This window comes from Ceratosolen solmsi, unplaced genomic scaffold (assembly GCF_000503995.2).
Source record: "Ceratosolen solmsi marchali unplaced genomic scaffold, CerSol_1.0 scaffold13, whole genome shotgun sequence".
NCBI lineage: Eukaryota > Metazoa > Arthropoda > Insecta > Hymenoptera > Agaonidae > Ceratosolen > Ceratosolen solmsi.
The window spans coordinates 5446022-5459874 of record NW_011948418.1 but is presented as its reverse complement, the minus strand read 5'-3'; the positions used below and the strand labels follow the sequence as shown (position 1 = coordinate 5459874).

General features: G+C 26.5%; 1 protein-coding gene across 1 annotated transcript; it reads left to right on the top strand.

Moving 5' to 3' along the window:
* Positions 1-1910: 1910 nt before the first annotated feature.
* On the top strand, positions 1911-4272 carry LOC105360397 (chymotrypsin-1-like). The gene is made up of 4 exons (XM_011497292.1): positions 1911-1917; positions 2446-2672; positions 3547-3798; positions 4100-4272. The coding sequence occupies exons 1-4, from the start codon at positions 1911-1913 to the stop codon at positions 4247-4249; spliced, it is 636 nt and encodes a 211-aa protein (XP_011495594.1). The 3' UTR covers positions 4250-4272.
* Positions 4273-13853: the final 9581 nt, after the last annotated feature.

Sequence of the window (13853 nt, the reverse complement as noted above, 5' to 3'; positions counted from 1 at the left end):
AGAAATAACTTTAAAGCCTAATGTTACTATATTTAACAAAGTGCCGGCTCATCTGCCATACAACTTTTTTAATTAGTTTTCTCACAACAACTAAAAATAAGAATATTGTAATATAGTAGTGTTAGATAAAAAAAAAAAAGGCCTAACTATAGAGAAATAATGAGATTTAGAAGGAGGAACAAAGAAAAAGAGATAATGAAAAAATAATAATGTGTGTATAGAGAAGTAAATAGAGCAAGTAATAAAAATATATCGATGAAAAAGAGAAAAAGTATAAGATAAGACGAAAACGAAGAAATAGATGACGAGAGGGAGATAGAGATAGAGATAGAGGTAGAGAGAGAGGAGGAGGAGAGGAAGGAGAGAGAGAGAGAGAGAGAGAGAGTGAGAAGGGGGGGTGTAGTAATGTTAGATGTTGCGATCGATATATTACTGATTCACATATTTCCACACACACCCACACACACACATAGACATAAATATTACATTAACAAATTTTATATTTTATAAATAATATACACATAATTTCAAACTTTCTTAAATAAAAGTTACAAGTGAAAGAAATACTTTCAACAATGGAAAATAACGTATGATTTATAACACAGAGAAAATCTTTAGTTTACGGTGGAAAAACTTGTTCATATTTTATTAAGCAGATTATTGAATGAGATTTTAACTCTGTAGACGAATTAATTGATTTCAGGAGAAATAAATTTATTAATATTTTCATTTAAAATAATGTCTAATAATATTTTACGTCTGTTTAGTACTCTTATAAGTTTTATGAATTTATAAATGAATATACGTTAACCATAAACATAAGCCGTTCATTAACAAATGTTCTCATAATAAATATGTTAACAATGTAATTACTTATATATTGAGATTAATAGTGTGAATTTGAGATTAAAGCAATTGATAGGATAAATGAAACATTAAATATCATTATTTATAGATTAAAACAGTAACTGAGACAGGATTGAATCTCGAAAGAGGTCCATTATAAAATTGAAGATCGAACTATGGTTCTCACTCTATTCATTGTACTCTGTCTTTCTCTTTTCCTCCGAAGCTATTCGAGCTAAGAGATGCCCTTATAGGATTTTGGAGGTTGGGTTAAAAGCGAAGCGCTGTACCATGCAATGGATCCGATTAAATATTATTATGAGAAGAAAGGAGATGTCGTATGCTACAACAAAGTTTCTCGCAAATAACAATTCTTACTTTTTCTCCCTTAATATTTTTATAATTTTGACTATTTAAGTTGATTTATAATTGATACGAAGAAAAAAAAAATTTGCAGCACTGTATTTTTTGTTTAATAATAATAATCGCTCGTTATCTCACTAGTATATATGAATTTATTATTGATCACGATTATTGATTTAGCTTATACATAGATTAATAAGCAGATCAGTAATCGTTATGTCTTTGGAAGATTGATATATTTGGCGATAAGACAAGGAGTGAAAGAGAGGGATAGAGGGAGGGAGAGAGTGAGAGTGAGAGAGAGAGAGAGAGAGAGAGAGAGACACGGAGTGAGTGAGAGAGAGAGAGAGAGAGAGAGAGAGAATTCAATTAATAAAAGGAAGGAGGTTATTTAAAAGATACCTACTATTTATCATTTTAACATTACGTGTATAATAAATATACGTATTATTTAAGTAACACAATTATGTATAATAATGCAAAATAATATAATTTGCAACCTTTTTTTACGTGACAATATATGTAATATAAATAATAATCTGCTAATATGTTGTATTTATTATTATTATTATTGTTTCTGTATATTCCAATGAAATATTAAAATTAATCATGTATAACTGGCTATTAAATATTGTGGATAGTAATCTAGAATTTATGCACGCGCGGAACGGTACGTAATTTGTAAACGTTGTTGAATCAATATGTCGAGTAAGTACACAAGACGCTTTTATTACTTAAGTGAATATTTTTTTTTTATTCTTCAATATAATTAATTTCAATGTGGGTTTAATAAGACATTGAGAAAAGTAAGGCATTATAATAGTAAATAATCCATCTTACAGTAGTAAATACTCCATCTATATAAGTGCTTTTAAATAAGTAACTTTTATCCACTGGCTTAGAAAGATCAATATGTATTTTAAAATTATAATTCTTGTAAATCTGATATTAAGTTGTAGTAAGTAAGAGTTATTCGTATATGGAGTCCTTTCGTTTAATTTAAAGAAAAAAAAAAAGAAAAAAAAAAAAAAGGAATGTGCCTGTTTAATAAAGTTATACAGTGCGATTAAGACTTAAAATATTGCAGTCGTGATTTTCTATTTATAAACAATAATGACTTATTTGTAAAAAAAAGAAGAAAAAGAAAGAAAAAAAGAAAACTCATGAATAATACGTTGAATATATTTTATAGATTATTATTTTCTTTAATTTTCGTATTTTAAAAAATTCTTTCAGATCCATTCCCTAGGAAGGCAAAGATCATTGGAGGTGTAATTACGGATATCACTGAATTTCCATTCGCAATTATAATAAGAAATCCGGATAATCGAGTTAGATGTGGCGGTGCGATCATCAGTAATAAACATATTTTGACAGCAGCTCATTGTGTCGAAGACTCGAGCGTCCGTTCGAAATTAAAAATAGTCACGGGAACAACGACTTTATCAGGTTCCCATAAATCGGTATACAGAATAAATACTGTATTTATTTATCCTTTGTACCGAGCTGGCAGGACAAATAATAATATTCATCTGTATGACATCGCCGTGATTAGCGTGAGTTAACAAATATTTAATAATCAGTCGATCCAATAGGTTATTTATCAATAACACATGTGACAGGTAGAAATTGAAGGTAGCTGAAGGTAGTGAAATAGAAATATGGAAAATCATTTCTAGCATGGAATTTTTGTGGAAATATCTTCGCGTTTCTTAAAGCTGCGGAATCTTTGATTTATCATAGTTAAAAATTATTTTTATTTTTAGTTTTTGGTCAATCATCATGTCAATCATCATAAGAAAAATTAATAACTACTCTTATAAAGAGCTTTACGAAGTTTTAATTATTTTGAAAGATTTTTAATTAATTAAATGATAATAATGTGCAATTTATTGGGAGTGTAAGTTAATTATTGGATTGCCATTGTGATTTAAATGTATTATGAATTAACAAATGTAAAATAAATGCAAATCTATTTCTATAACGGCAATATTCTTAGCGGTAAAAATTAGTTAGCAAGTAGTTTTTCCTATGCTTATTTAATAATATATAATTTATTTTATTTATATTAAGTTTTTTCTCCGCTAATAAACACCAATAATTTACTCATTAGCATGCAATAAAAGTAAAATTAAAATTTTTCTTTTAATATTATGTCGATTTCAGTGTTTAAAATAAGAATTGAATATGCTTTATAATAAATTTCTTAACTATGTGGATAATGTTAAATTATTTATATAAATACATTTTATATTTAGATTATCATGATAGTTTACATAATAATTTATTACATATAGAGATACATATATATTGACAAACGTTAATAATTGTTATTAGGTGAAAGGCAACATTGTGTTTAATAAATATCAAAATAAAATAGATCTCCCATCGAGTAATGTCGATGCTGGTAGCAACGCAATTGTTGTTGGTTGGGGACAAGTAAATAAGAATGTAACTAAAGATTCGGAAGAATTGAATAAAGCTTGGATGACGGTACTTGATAATAAGGAATGTGCAATGACTCATCCGTTTCATATAGCGGATGAACAACTTTGTGCATATCAAAAAGTAAACGTTGGCCTCTGTACAGTAAGTAAATTCAAAATAATACAACGATAACATAAATACAACATAAGGAAAGATTTTTTTTTTATTATTTCATTAGAACCTCTATGATTTATATATTGAGAATAGCTTTTGTTAATTTGTATTTCTTAATATAAACTATCTCAGATCATAAATTAGGCTTATACGTTCAAAAATTTTTTGGCATTTATTTTAAATTACAATCAACTTAAATAATCCGTACTATTATTTTGGATTAAGACATAATTTGTTTCTTTTTTCTTTTTTCTTTTTTTTTTCTTTTTTTTTTCTTTTTCTTATGCAGGGTGACAGCGGCGGTCCATTGGTCAGTAATGGTAAACTCATAGGCATTGCTTCGTTCGGTCTCCCATGCGCCACAGGTATATCCGATATATATACCCGAGTTTTTTCTTTCAAAGACTATATAATTGGCGTTATGGCTATTGAAGCTTAGAAGTAAATATTGTAATTTTAAAAGCTCACACTAGTACATCACAATTGTATATTATCATTTTAACGACGAATTTGTCTATAAAATATCTAAAGACTTTGTCAATAATTTACATAAAAATCAATTCATATTCATTTTATTTAATGATAAAACGATTTATCATTGTAGTGTGGTATTTACCGTATGTAAAATGCACGATTTTGTGCTTTTTTTTTTTTTATTATTTTTTTTCTTTTTTCTTCTTATTATTATTCCCATTAGCACTGTGCAGCTGCAAAGGGATATCGAAGCCTCTCAGATACATAAAATCACTATAATTTTATTCTAAATTATTATTTCGTTAATTATATTATAAATCTCTTACAATCTATTATAAAAGTCCACATAAATATCATATTTAATGTAACAGAAATCATATTCAACGTAAAACTAATATCTTTTTAAATGATAAAAATGTGTATTTTAAAGTAGATATTAGCAACTAAAATTATATTTTATATATTTATTATATGAAATTAGAAACGAACTTATATGAAATGCATATTATCTACTATTTATCGCAAGTACTACCAATGGCAAGAAACATTATATTATCTAAATGTTTAATCAGTGTATTAATCTAACGATGTTTCACGATTCCACAAATAAATAAAACGTATTTTATTACGTAAATTATTAAAAATGTTTATTTTATTAAAATTGAAATGAATTTAGTCATAAGATTATTCAAATATAAAATATAATATATAAATTAAAAAATACACGCGCTTTTATTTATTTCTGGATATTTTTCTTTTTATAATTATTAGTAATAATAATGATGATGATGATGATGAAGAATGATGAAAATAATATTAACAATAAGAATAGATGAATTTTATAATATTAATTCAATATCGATAAATTATTAAATCTGAGCATCAAAATAGTGATGAGTTATTATATCAAGTAAATATGTTTTATCTCATGGTCTAATACATCATATTTCATGTTTTTACTCGACTAACTTATTAATATACGAACTTTTTTATTTTAGAGCATCAGAAACCGTATGCTATTCAAATGACATTTGTTATGCGTAATGTTTTGTTAATATCTAATTGTCTCATAGACATGTAAATAAATGAATGTTAAATAGTTCAAGGTTTTTTTTTTCTTCTAGCGATTGAATTAAAAGGATTTTGTTTGTTATTTTAAATAAATATTATTTACCCGATTTTACATCTAATAAAATATTTATTTTCTCACGGATATTGTGAGTATTGCGAAGCTCGGATAATTATGTGATTTCGAAATCGAACACATTTCGTTACCTCTTCTATTTGCTTTGTATTATAGTATTTTGTAATAATGTTAGATTTTTGTTTTTTCTTTTTTTGTTTTTTTTTTTTGTTTAAACTACAGATATTTATTAATTATTGAGGTTGCTAGGACTGTGAGCATTAATTTTAAATTGCAAATGATAACGACAGTTTCATTTTTGCGATAAAGAAGATTTTCGTAGCTCGTTTAATAAAAATAATATATAAGGACTGTAGTAGAATATATTTTCAGAAAAAGCTTTTGCGTAAAGTTTTATTGATTTTAACAAAGAAGATGACAATAAATGCTCTTAACGCATCCAAACTAAAGGTAATCGTTCAGCCAAATATTCTATGTAATTGATGTTTAACTTAGTTAAATGCTTAAGTGAATTCGGATATGGATAGAATTTATTAAAATTAATGGCCATAAACTCATACAAGTTAGAATCGGATCATAAGTGTTAAACAATAAAAAGTGCGAAAAGAAAATTCTTATTCATATTTGCCGTTTATTCGAGGAATAAGTATAATACAAGCACATTATGAAAATTACAATTAAAATTTAAATTCTGGCATTTTTGAGAAATTATAAATTGTTATGAAATAATACGAATGCAGTGCACGAATTACATGTTATTTTTTTTTAACATAAACAATCTCTATTAGTTACAATTTACAATTTAATATTAAAGGAATAATTATAAAAGTGAAATGTTACCATCTTTATATTAACAACCAATCATTAATCCATAATGAATAATTATTATCGTTGTTTCACTCGACAACATTTCCAACTAATAAATTATCTAATTAGTTAACACGGGAGATAATTCATTTTGAGAAAAAATTTGCTTGCAAATAATTTGATTTATTAAAAGTATAATTATAACAGTAGTAGCTACGAGGCATTAATAATTATCCGCGTGACAAAAGCTTCAACGGCAATTGTCCTTCTTTTTAAATGATCAAGCTAAGGTCGCGCAATTATTTTCCAAAGTAATAACATTTTATTAAAATTATGAAAAATAGAGGTCAGCTAGTTGTGGAGCTGGTGCTGTCGAAATTGAAAATGCTATAACGCAGCCTAGCGTAAAGAGAGTGGGTTAGGTGAACCGGAAACGCGAGAGTACGGCAGAGCTTACGGTCCGGTGCCTTTGCGGTTTCGCTGGCACACGGAATCCTCTGCCAATTATACAACGTTTGCAGTGTATCTTCATGTTCAGCATCCGCGGCCGGTACCGCCCTTCTTTTTATTGTTCCTTCCTACCGAACGCAATGACAATTATACAACGTTGGGAAAAAAAAATCGAAAACGCCAAAGGAATAAATTTATTTGGAAAATGCTATCCGTTATATAATCAAGTTATTCGTGTAAATATTTGCGTTTAAAAATTGTAAATTTTTAATTTACTATCTATAGTCACTACATTATTAGGCTAAGCATACAATTTTTAAATGGACTTTTCTCTTATTTCCCATCTTACTCTGTTTTTACAGATAATAAAATTTCATTGCCTATGGCATTATAATGCTATGATTTTTCAATTTTACAACAATTGATATATAATATATATATATATATATATATATGTATTTAAATTTCTATTTTAATTTATGATAATTATGAGTCTACGCATCACCAAGTTTTGAACGTTATTTGACAATTCTGTTTCTAAATTAAATTTTAGGCGAAATACAATTAATATCTCAAATTAGGAGAATTATTATCATGTATATTATGAAATTATGAAAATTTCGAATTATGAAAATCGAAACGAAAATTATGAAAAAAAAAGAAAAAACGAACGATTATGAAAAAATTAAAAAAATTCTTTATCATTTAAGAGTAGAATATTAATCTTAAATAAAGTAATTAATTCAATTACTCTTATACTAGAGACAATATAATGATTTTAATTACTACTACATGTAGTATAGAAAAAAAAAAAAAAAAAAAAATGATAATGATAATAGGCCAGATAGATTTATAAAAATATGATATTTTTTCTTTTTAACCAACGCATTATTGTCTTCTAAAAATTGTAAAGACAAATATTTTATCAATTACTACTTATGTCTGAAGCGTGTGTCGAATACAAGTCGAATGTAATAAAACTTTTTGAATTGAAAGGGCAATTTTAAACGCTTGAGACAAAATGATAAAATGATTATAAAATAATTCATTGGAAATACGTCAAAATGAATAATACGTTTGAGCCACGAGACTAGAGATTGAAAAATTGCATTCATATATTTACTTTGTAATTGAGAGAGTATTTTAAGTTTATTAGTACAGGATTGATAGGACACAAAATATATGAGAAAAATGTATGATCAACATTGTTGATTCGTAATATTTATTTGGTAAAATTAGTGCTCATTATTATATATACAATATTATTCGCAATAAATTCTCGAAACAATCATATTGCTGTTTCTTCATTAATCGTTACTTTCATATGTAAATACAAGTTGTCGTTAGTTGCCATCAAGAGCTCACAATTAAATTATTAAGTAATTTAGTAGCGCATGGAAGCTCGTAAATTGGTCGATAAAGCAAGAATATCCCACGTCACGTGAGTAATACGAAACTTTAGAATTGTACGGTCAGATAAAAGTATATGTCATGGAACATTCAGAGAAAAAAATGAAATTATGACATTTCTGGTTAATATGTGTACGTCAAGATCAATTATGGCCTGTCAAGAATAATTGCCTATTAGTGTATATATATATATATATATATATATATATATATATAATTAATATAAAATTAATTATACATTGATTTTTAAATAAATAATATCTGGTATTTATGTTAGTTTTTATTGTGAAGTAGTAAAACGCTCAGACTTATTATTATTATGCGGAAGGGATCAATAATGAATATTGGCTAGGAAATTTTTCTAAATACATTTATTACTATTTGCAAACAATAATACATTTTAGATGTAAATATTTTCATTGAGCATAGGATAGTCGATTAAAAATTACGTGATATTTTTTTAATACAAACAACATTGGATAATAATTAAATAATAATTCACAGTCTATCGCAGATGGGTGTTAAATATAGAACGGTTCGTGTAATTTTTTTCTCTCTTCTATCTTCTGCGCATCTTTGCTACTTTACTCGGCCTGTGCATCGCAGCCCTGGTCATAAATATAATGATAAGAAAAAAGATAAAAGAAAAAGTTCGCAAGAAGCATCGTCGACTGGCTGTGTTGACGATTTATTGTATATTAGTTCCTTGGATTTGTCAATCTAGAATTTTCTTTTTCGTTGCTGAAAAATCTTACGTTGACACGAGGAGTAAAACCATAAATTCTGGAATCGAATCCAGTGTGAAATTTTCGAGACAAGGATTTTCTTTCTTGCTTGAGCTTCTCTCGCGTGGCCAAATATCAAGATTTTTAAAGAATCATAAAAAATCATATCGAAAATAAAGAATTTTCTATATTCTATGCTTAATATATTTCATAATCGATACTCATTATCAATTATAATTTCTTTATTATAATGTACTCACTTAATTTATAATTTATGGTTATTTACAATAAAGAGATATATATTTCTTTTTTTTCTTAATCGTTATTAATCATTTTTAATAAAAAATATTTGTCGTAAAAAGTTAATTAAATTAAGAAATAAATAAGAAGCCATATTGTATTTTATCAAAATCATTTACATTATTTACTGTTTACTGATTTACTGTCAATTAATATATATATATATGCGATTGATACTATTTTTAATAATATAAAAAATGTGATAATTCATTAAAATCAATATTGTACTATATATTTGTTTTATTTTTTATTAATAACAGTATAATTCAATTAGCAATAGAATTAGCAATTATAAAATATATTTATAGCTATTTAATTATTATATTTATCATTTTACTCATGTTCAATAACATTAACAAGCCCACGAATGGATTATTTTGAAAATATCTAAGCAAAATTTTCATATGCGATAAATATAAAATTTATTCGTTAAGATAAGTACACATCGACAACAACGAAAAGCCGATGGAGCCTCTCTCCCCCCCCCCAACCTCTTTTCCCGCCCCTCCCGCCCACCACAAGAATTCAAAATACGTAGCTCGGCATTTCCTTATGCTACTTAAGATGTTGTGCTGTTATTTTAAGTAATGGTGTGTATTTGTGCACGCAAAGTAACTGAACTTACTTAGCCCAATAGCGGAATCTCGACATTCACACACACAGAAGCGCACTAACGATTCTACACACGCGACCATACGGCAGCGCCCGCGCACTCATAAACATACACAAGCCTACACACGGAAGGGCACTCGCACGTACACAGTGACACTTGCGAGCGCATATACGCGTGAATGTACACGTACACGCAGTGAATGATAATATAATTTGACTCATTAGAAGTTTCATTAGAGCTTTGTTTACCGACTGCACTAGTGGTATGTGCCGAGAGAGTCGAAGTAGACGAATGGAAAGCAGTGGTAAAGGAGTTCGAAGAGAAGGAATGAGCTGAAGCGAAAACTTGAGTGCGGGAGACTGAAAATATATACTGACGAAAGGATCTCGGTAGAAATTACTAGTAACTATGCTAATGCATGCGCCTTCTCGTTGGCCGTAGTTTAAAGTTGGACGATTTGGTCCGAATTCGAAATAGTTTTCTAGATTTCGCGTAAGTATATATTAGCTTTAATGAATTATGCTTCTCCTTTAAATAGAAATTTCATTATAGCTTCTGTACAAATTTCTTTTCACCGTACAATTTACCTTCTTTTATATCATCATTTGTCTATGACATCACACCGATGATTCCAGCCAAATAAATAATATATATATATATATATTTTTAATTTTATCATACATAAATATAAACAGCGTATGTAAATAATTTTTAAATATTTACATTGTTTATCATTGTTTTTCATTTTGCATATTATTGCACTGCCTATTATAGACTTACCACCAATTTTATTATTCATCCTTCAATAGCAATGCTTCATTATCTACTAATAATTTTTTATTTAAAGTATTCTCATTTATTTACTATCTCTCGTATATATATATATATATATATATATATATATATATATATATATATATATATATATATATACGAGAGATAGTAAATAAATGAGAATACTTTAAATAAAAAATTATTAGTAGATAATGAAGCATTGCTATTGAATAAAATTATAAACGACATAAAATTATATAATTAACATATTTCACAATATATAATCAATTATTGAAAGCTTAAAGTCTGCAAAAAAAAAAAACAATATACGAATCGCTATTCTTGTATTCAATATACCACATTAAATAAATAAAGTGATTATAACTTGACATGCAATTATTAAAAATGATTTTATTATTTAAACAATCTAAAATTTATAATTTCAGATGTGATATTAAATCGAGATATTAATTCTTTGTGTTAAGCGAAACGTTTTCTTTAGTTGCTCACGTAAAAAGCCTAGAAAAGATTATCAAAATAACAATATAATATGATATTTTTAATTGTATTTCATAGTTTTTCATAAAAGTTGAAATTGTCGTATCGAGTACAAGTAAAAAGTTCCATTTTGGAATATTTTAAAATTTCAAATACAATGGTATTATAGAAATAAATATGAAACTATCACGTTTTATATGTAATAAATAAAATTTTATTTTATTGCAAAATATAAAAAATTGTCAGTTTCTTTGGTACAAATAAATTAAAACGAATACTTACAATAATTAACAAAATTCTTCATTGTGTCTATAAATATTACTTGAATAAAAACTTTATGCTCTTAATTTATAATTGACAATATTACAAAGGACACAAAATAATATTCAAGTTATTATCTTTATTTACAGTCTATCTGACTTTATATTTAATATGTGTAATAATTTTTTTTTTTTTTTTTTTAAATATAGGCATATTTCAGTAATACAGTTGAGATATTGAAAATTAACAAAAAATATTATTTTCTGATATTTAATGTGTTAATTCTAAATTAACAATTTCATTGATAAAAGGCTTTGTACACTCAGCATGGCTACAGTTTTATTACATCATAATTTTTATTTTACTCATTATTAATTAAAAATGTCAGTGATAAATCTTTGAATAACACGAAGAATTGAAATTGACCTGACTAAACTAGCTTACTTTGTATGTGGTTTCACATTCAATTTCTATTCAGTTTATTATTTTATTCTAAAAAATTTGTTATTTTAATATTTTGAATTAAAAAGAATTAAATTTCTAGTGCAGTTGGGCGTATATTTTTAACATAATTTATAAAAAAAAATCAACTAAAAGTATGATGAAAAGATATTATTTTCTCATGAGATAGCAAAATTCATTATAAATTTTAATAAAATCATACTGCAACATCATTTTGATAAGAAATTTGAACTTTATATTCAAACATTAATAAATACTTTTTTTTAAATTTACACTTTGCATTATTTATATCATTGTATTAAATATCTTAGAAGCATAAAATAAATTGTATATATAATAAGGAGTGAAAATTATTTATTGCCGAACAGATTGATCGAGGCTTGGATTCCTGCCATACAAACAAACATGTACAAAGTTTCTAGGATTGTCGTAGTTTACGACATCTTAAGGACGAGTGGAAAGGGACTAGAAGCAAGTGCGAGAGCGAGAGAATAGGCGAGTTAAATCTCGCGTGTTGAAGAGCAGAAGGGTAAGAAGATAGTAGAAATTTTGGTATGTTAGATAGATAGATGGATAGATAGATAGATAGATAGATAGATAGATAGAGAGAGAGAGAGAGAGAGAACATTTAATAATGTAATAACTAATTTATTGTTTTTTTCTTATTATTAAAAAGAATTAATTTGCAGCTTATGAAATTTGATGGAGTGTTCATACTGTTTATAGGTAGATTCATATCGAAAGTTCCGATAGTCTTTTTAAAAGTCCGTTTATAAGCTTTTACTTTCCTCTGCTTACTCTATTAATTTTATAATATCTTATTAAAAAGTTAATAGTGTATTTATAGCGTTACTAGTTTACTAAAAAAAAAAAAATATATTGATAGCGATTCATCACTTTTCAATTTCATATCAACTAAATTTTATATTGAAAATAATAAATTATATATCATTCGTATTAATTGCAGCTTTTTTTATTATTACACACTCTTCATAATTTTTCCATGTTTTATAGTAGAGAAGAGGATTAATTTCCATGTCAATACAAATAAGATGTATTTAACTACTTTAGTGTGAGATCTGCGATCTTCATATCCACACACACACACACACACGCGCGCACGCACACACACACACACACAAACACAAACACACACACACACACACACACAAACACACAAACACACAAACACATATATAATTCAATGGATTATTTACCAATTAATGTTAATTGCCTTTATCAAGTTTTTCTTCATGTCCAATTATTGCGCTTAGAAATATTGATTATTACCGAGTTTAAGAAACCGAATACTCGGCATTTATTGTTTACTGCAAGCTGCCATTAAGCAATTCTATAATTAATATTGATTTTTAGGATGAATTTATTAAGTCAGAAAATGAAAGTTTCAGTGAATTTTTAGAATGAGATAGGCTTCTGCGATATCATGGAAAAACTGCTTTGAGATAATATTCGAGTTGTTTCGTGCATATTCTTTAATTATTATAAAATGAATAGCATTTTAGCACTCGTAAGATATTCCAATAAATTTATAAAATTTATTTTAGAAAATGGTTATTTTATGTGTGTAAGTTAAAATTATTCCAATCCAATTAAAATACAATTTATTTGTTGAAAATTTATTAATGTCAGCGAATATGTCAGCAGTATATTTCATATGGTAATAATGATAAAGTGTTAACACAGAATATCGTTCTTCCAAATTCAATCGCAATGATATTTAATGACAATTTGACAAAATAAGGTTATACAAAGAAATTTTTTTACGTAGTTAGATAAGAATATGTATAATAATAGATCACGATTTAAATACTTTTTATACTCATATTGAAAGCAAGAAAGAAACAATGTGAGGGTATAGAGTGTGAACTTTCTATACAAAATGTACATAATGAATAATGTAAATTTATTGATAATGTAAATTTATCAATTCAAATATTAGCTTTTATTATGATATATGAGGTCGGCTTACAGGAATAGAGGTCAACACTATTTATTTTTCACAGAAAAATATCTATATCCATATATTGTAGATTTAAAACTCTGATCAATTCAATGTTTCATGTTACATTATACACAACTCGGATAATAATGTTTTCGTGAAATC

Coding starts and splice junctions, on each gene's coding strand:
- LOC105360397 (XM_011497292.1), top strand. Junction 2,673..3,546: donor TATCAGGTTCCCATAAATCG/GTATACAGAATA, acceptor AATTGTTATTAG/GTGAAAGGCAACATTGTGTT. Junction 3,799..4,099: donor TAAACGTTGGCCTCTGTACA/GTAAGTAAATTC, acceptor TTTCTTATGCAG/GGTGACAGCGGCGGTCCATT.